Source organism: Balaenoptera ricei, chromosome 2 (assembly GCF_028023285.1).
Source record: "Balaenoptera ricei isolate mBalRic1 chromosome 2, mBalRic1.hap2, whole genome shotgun sequence".
Lineage (NCBI taxonomy): Eukaryota > Metazoa > Chordata > Mammalia > Artiodactyla > Balaenopteridae > Balaenoptera > Balaenoptera ricei.
The window spans coordinates 2,803,366-2,809,365 of NC_082640.1; the positions used below are offsets into that span (position 1 = coordinate 2,803,366).

Consider the following 6,000-nt stretch of genomic DNA (forward strand, 5'->3'; position numbering starts at 1 on the left):
CCGGGTCTCAGACCCTAACGCTGGGTCGGAGGAGACACGAAATAGGCCCGTGGTGAAGGCACCGCTCAGCTGAGTCAGGGAGTGGAGGTGCTGCGAGCCCGTCCTGCAGGGTAGGGCTCGGCTCCCCATTCCTCCTGGCCTTCATGAGACCACCTGGTGTCTCCACGGGGCGCTTATCGCAACCTCTACTCACCACACGTGTTATGAGCCAGCAGGTTATCCTTTCCAGCTGCACCGAAAGGAGGACGCTTACTGCCGCTGTGTAGGATTTCTCAAGGTGTGAGTTTTGAACGCTGCTCGCAGTAGCAATCCCAAGGGCGTTTTCGGTGTTGTGGGAGACAGGTCTGTTCCGTTCAGATTTTCTCACCGTGCAGGAGGAGGGCCGCTTCCCTGGCGGAGATGACGTGGAGGGGTATCTGATAGGAGGTCTGGGTAAGTTTAAACAAACAGCAGAAGTGCGCTGCTGCTCGACCACGGAGAGGGCCTGCTTCATCCCTGCTGGTGACCCCAAGCTCGCTCCCTGGAGCCCAGTGGACTTGACCTTCACAGATGCGGGCTCAGGCCGCCTGGGAGCCGACAGACATGGCGAGGTGGCTCTATCCATGACGAACGTGTGACCCAGGACACCTCAGAGCTCTAGGGGTTACGAGCCCCGTGTCTGCGGTCCAAGTTCAATTACGTCAATCACCGCCACTGTCCCCTGTGCCCTGCAGACCCCCGGGGGTGCTCTGGGGAGTCCTGTACAGCCCGCGGGCCGTCGGGCAAGTCGTGATGAGACTTCACTGAGCGCCGCTCTGTGCCGGGCACTGCTCCAACCACTGCACTCAGCTTCGCCTTCAATTTCCACAACAGTCCACTAAGATCCAGCCGCTGCTCATCGCCATTTCAGCGGCGAATTAGCCGAGGCACCGACACACGGAGAAGCTCGCCCCGATCTCTGACGCGTTCCCTCCGCCACCCGCCCCCGATCCCTAGTCTGTGTGCTGCTGAATTCACATCATTCCTCACACACACCTCCACGCAAAGGAGGCAGCCCACTGAGGGTCCCAGGGTTAACAGAGGAAGATCGTTCACCCGGAATAACCTGTCCAGATGAAATGCACACAGTGGTTTAAAAACAAAAAAGACCTCAATTCAGCCCCAGCATAGTCTAGATGCATTTTCTTACCTCCTTTTTCTATTGAGGATTAAGAGATGGGGTCTGAGGGGGTGGAGGGGGGTGATTCCTTTTCAGGTTAATTGTTTTTAAATATTTGTAAACAAATTCCATTGTTTGCATGCTTCCAGCGTTTCAACTTCACATTTAATCATCTTCTGGATAATTCACTCGTGTGATAGTCCCTAAACTTTTTTCCTGATGCATCTGAAATGCCGTGCAGGGTGAGATGGCATCTCAAGAGCCTCGTCTCCCCGAGCGGAGTCTCCAGGCTGCGGTGCAGATGGGCCAGGGGGGCATGTTTTCAGGCACATGATGAAGCGTGTTCAGATGTGGGACACGGAGGTCCCCCTCTCTGCCCCCTCCTCTTCTCCAGGACACGGAAGTTTCAAATCAGATCACCCTGGTGGAAGATGTCTTAGCCAAGCTGTGTAAAACCATTTATCCACTGGCCGACCTCCTAGCCAGGCCCCTGCCCGAGGGAGTTGACCCTCTGAAGCTGGAGATTTATCTCACCGACGAGGATTTCGAGGTAAGCGCTTCTTCAGGTGGGACAGTGTTCGAGCACAGCGTGCGTGGCTTGTCGGAGGGTCCTTTCACTCAGGGCATTTCCTTCCCTCCTTCCAGTTTGCACTAGACATGACGCGAGACGAATACAGTGCACTACCTGCGTGGAAGCAGGTGAACCTGAAGAAAGCGAAAGGTCTGTTCTGAGTCGTGAGATGCTGGCGGGACCTCTGTCGTCACTTTCAATGCTGCTGGACCAGGAAAATGGATGTGGTTTTTTTTTGGAAGCGGGTTATGGCTAGTCCTTTAAAAAAATATTTTTTCATCCGCGTTTTCGAAACCTGAAGCGACCAGCTCTCCTGCTTGTTTGTTTGGGAGTTGTGTATTTTGTAAATGTTCCAGAAAAGTCTCTGGAAACACACCCACAATTCAGCAGATGGCGTTCATAAGGCATCCGTATCCCTATGTGCACTTACGCGGTGGGTCCTCAGCAGCGGCCACGGCACTGCCCTCCTGCTCCTGCTAAGCGTTGCCTATTATTTTTTTTTTTGAAGCAGTTCCCTTTATAAAGTGTTATTTTGATAGTTTGTGGATTCTAAATATATATATATTTATATAAACACCGTATAAATCAAATACGTATTTAACAAAGCAATATGTATTCATTCACTTTTAAGGGTTTTTTTTGGTGTCAAAATAATATTAAAAGGTAGTTGCTTCTGTTGAATTAGTTCTGCCACCAACGTGTACCTTCACCCACGTTCAGAGGCGTCTCCTTCAGCGTTAAGTCAGGTCTGACTCGTTCTGAGTGCTGCTTCCGGTGCTAAGATGAACAAAGAATTTATACTTCCAGGCACAGGCCCTTAAGATCTGTGCAAATCCACCTTTCTACCTTAATATCGCCCCCAAATGTATAGTGCCTTGTTTTATGTACAGTTTATATACAGAAAAGTTTGCTCTGCATTTTTTGACGATGGTTTGGAACATTCTCTACAATTTTACTCTGAAATGGTAGAAATTTTAAAAAGAATCTCAATTTCTAATAAATACCTGTTGTTGTAAAAATTAAATGTGTCATTTGGCAATGGAAGACTCCAAAATAAAAGCTTCAGAATAAACATGACTATGAATTGATTGGTTCACACTGAGTTCCTTTCTGAAAAATATTTTTTTGTAAATGTTAACCTAGTACCAATATTCCACGATTCAATATTAACTGCCATAACTTTTAATTTAGCTCAGGGCAAGATATGTAATACAAGGTTATAAGACTAAATAATAGACAGATATTCGGCCCATAAAATGAGTTGTAAGTCCTATGTTGTTGAAGAACATATTTTTGCAAGTCATCATTCAACAGAAGCTCTTTACCCTCAACTACAGCTGCATCTCAAATTCAAGAGCTCAGTGCCTTTTTAAAAACACTGCAGACATAAGGCATTTAGAAAGCGTTAAAAGCTCCTCACCAGCTCTTATGTTCTTAAACTCCTAGGTCCAAGGGAAAAAAATTTGAAAAAGAAACTAACACAACATTGTAAACCAACTACACCCCAATAAAAAGAAAAAGAATATATATAACTGACTCACTTTGCTGTACACCTGAAACTAACACAACACGGTAAATCAACTGTACTTCAGTCAGTCAAACCCCAAAGCCCTGGTTCTGAACAAAGACCACAGAGCCCGCCGTGAGTTACCACCACCCGCCGTGGTCTTAGTTCACACATCGATCACAGAATTTCCTTACACTCCATCGCTGACTCATGAGCGCCGCCCCCGCCCCCCATGCCCCAGGACTGCGCCAGGTCAGGGGTCTCTACCTGCTCTGGCCCTACCACTTGATGACTGTGTGACATTGGGCAGGCACGGAACTGTCCCACCTCGATCTCCTCTTTTTTAAGGAAAAGAAATCAATCCCATAACTGCCCACCTCCCAGGATGGATTCTTGGCGAGGAGGGCTAGATCCCCACCGCTATCGATATTACCGTCATGGCAGTGGACTTAGGAAAGCAAGAGAGTTGAAGTTAAGGAACGTAGTCACGCACCTAGAAATGACAGGTTCAACCCAAGCAAGTAGAACCTCCCAAAGAAAAAATGTAGAAGGAAAAGTAGAGAGAGGGGTTCAGACTGTGTGTCCCATGGGTAGTAGGCAAAGAGGAGCAGAGAGGGGTACACAGAGCCAGGAGGGCAGCCCGTGAGTGTCAGAGAGATGCAGGGCTGCCTACGTCGTGACAGTCCGAGGAAATCACCTGGATCCTTAGATGCACAGAAAGTAACCAGGGCTGTGATGAGAACTTCCAGAGGACAGCCTGCTGTAGGTGTGATGGATAACACAGAGTCATCGGCAATACCCATTACCCCAAATTGTCCCAAATGCTTTAAAACCGCGTACATCCACTGGTACTGAACACTGTCCCCTAGCGCTGTGCTTTGTCTGCCTCTCGCCTCTTCTCTGTAAACAGGGCACCCTGTCTTGCATTTCATAATTACTTTTTGCCTCTTTTCTTGAGCTGTTTCCCAACTCTCTCTCTGGCCTGCAGAACTAGATCCTCTCTTATGTGGTTTTGTGATCCTTTTCCCTTCGTAGCAGGACATGACCTTTGCATCCTGGGAAAGGACCCCACCTGAACACATGGCACGCTAAATCTCAACAACTCAACCAGCTGGGCTGCACCCCTTCTCCAGTGCCACTCCAAGGCAAACCATCTGGGGAAATTTTTATTAAAAACAGTTGGTGTTTTCTTCATTTGCTGCATTTGAACTCAAGGACTTTTAAAGAGGGGAACGGATATCTGGGTGGAGACAAGATGTCACATGTGTCCTGAGGCTCTGGAGGAACCGCAGGAATACAACCAGGTTCCAAAGGACAGGAACCATTGCCCCAATATGTTCTTCTCGGGCTGTGCCCGGGTCAGGGTCAAAGACTGCTCAGGAGCCCGCTTCATTCTCTCCTTATTTTAAAACTTCAGTCCCACTTGTGGCAGAGCTCCCATTCTGGTAAAAGGAGATGCATTCCAGCAACAGCTTGAGAATCCGTTTTGGCCCTTCACTTTTGTTTTCTTGCCTTCTGATTATGAAAGTAACACTGTCTACACAGAGACTTGTAGTACACAAATGTTCATGGCAGCCTCATTCATAATAACCCAAACCTGTAAACAGCCCACCTGTCATCGACTGAGAAATAGATAAACAAACAAAACGTACATCCACGCAGTGAAATACTATCCAACAGGAAAGGGAACAAAGTACTGATCCACGCTGCAACATGCATGGACCTCAGAAACATCATTCAAGGATTGGGAGTTGGGGATTAGCAGACGCAAACTATCATATATAGGACGGATAAACAACAAGGTCCAACTGTATAGCACAGGGAACTATATTCAATATCCTGTGATAAACCATCATGGAAAAGAAAATGAAAAAATATATATAACTGAAATCACTTTGCTGTACAGCATAAATTAACAAAACAAAAAGACAACTCACAGAATACGAGAAAATATTTGCAAATGAAGTGACCAACAAGGGATTAATCTCCAAGATACACAGATAGCTCATACAGCTCTATGTCAAAAAAATAAACAACCAAGTCAAAAAATGAGCAGAAGATCTAAATAGACATTTCTCCAAAGAAGACATACAGATGGCCAAAAAGCATATGAAAAGATGCTCAACATCACTAATTATCAGAGAAATGCAAATCAAAACTACGCTGAAGTATCACCTCAGACCGGTCAGAATGGCCATCATCAAAAAGTCTACACACAATAAATGCTGGAGAGGATGTGGAGAAAAGGGAACCCTCTTGCACTGTTGGTGGGAATGTAAACTGATACAGCCACTATGGAGAACAGTACGGAGGTTCCTTAAAAAACTAAAAATAGACCTACCATATGATCCCGCAATCCCACTCCTGGGCAGATATCTGGAGAAAACCATAATTCGAAAAGATACCTGCACCCCTATGTTCATAGCAGCACTATTTACAATAGCCAAGGCATGGAAGCAACCTAAATGTCCATCGACAGAGGAATGAATAAAGAAGATGTGGTACATATATACAATGGAATATTACTCAGCCATAAAAAAAGAACAAAATAATGCCATTTGCAGCAGCCTGGATGGACCTAGAGATTATCATACTAAATGAAGTAAGTCAGAGAAAGACAAATATCATATGATATCACTCATATGTGGAATCTAATTTTTTTAAAAATGATACAAATGAACTTACTTACAGAACAGAAACAGACTTAGAGATATCAAAAACAAACTTAGGGTTACCAAAGGGAAAAATGGGGGGAAGGGATAAATCAGGAGCTTGGGATTAACA

At 46.0% G+C, this 6,000-nt stretch overlaps 1 protein-coding gene across 17 annotated transcripts in view; it reads left to right on the plus strand.

The window, feature by feature from the left end:
• SVIL (supervillin) overlaps nucleotides 1–2,797 on the plus strand; it is a 241,499-nt gene extending 238,702 nt beyond the window's left edge. For all 17 annotated transcript variants that reach the window (XM_059909480.1, XM_059909472.1, XM_059909447.1 and 14 more), the window contains 2 exons: nucleotides 1,533–1,688; nucleotides 1,784–2,797. In XM_059909480.1, the coding sequence (XP_059765463.1) occupies nucleotides 1,533–1,688; nucleotides 1,784–1,870 (243 nt within the window). In that variant the 3' untranslated portion in view covers nucleotides 1,871–2,797. The remainder of the gene's footprint in view (nucleotides 1–1,532; nucleotides 1,689–1,783) is intronic.
• The last annotated feature ends 3,203 nt before the right edge of the window (nucleotides 2,798–6,000 follow it).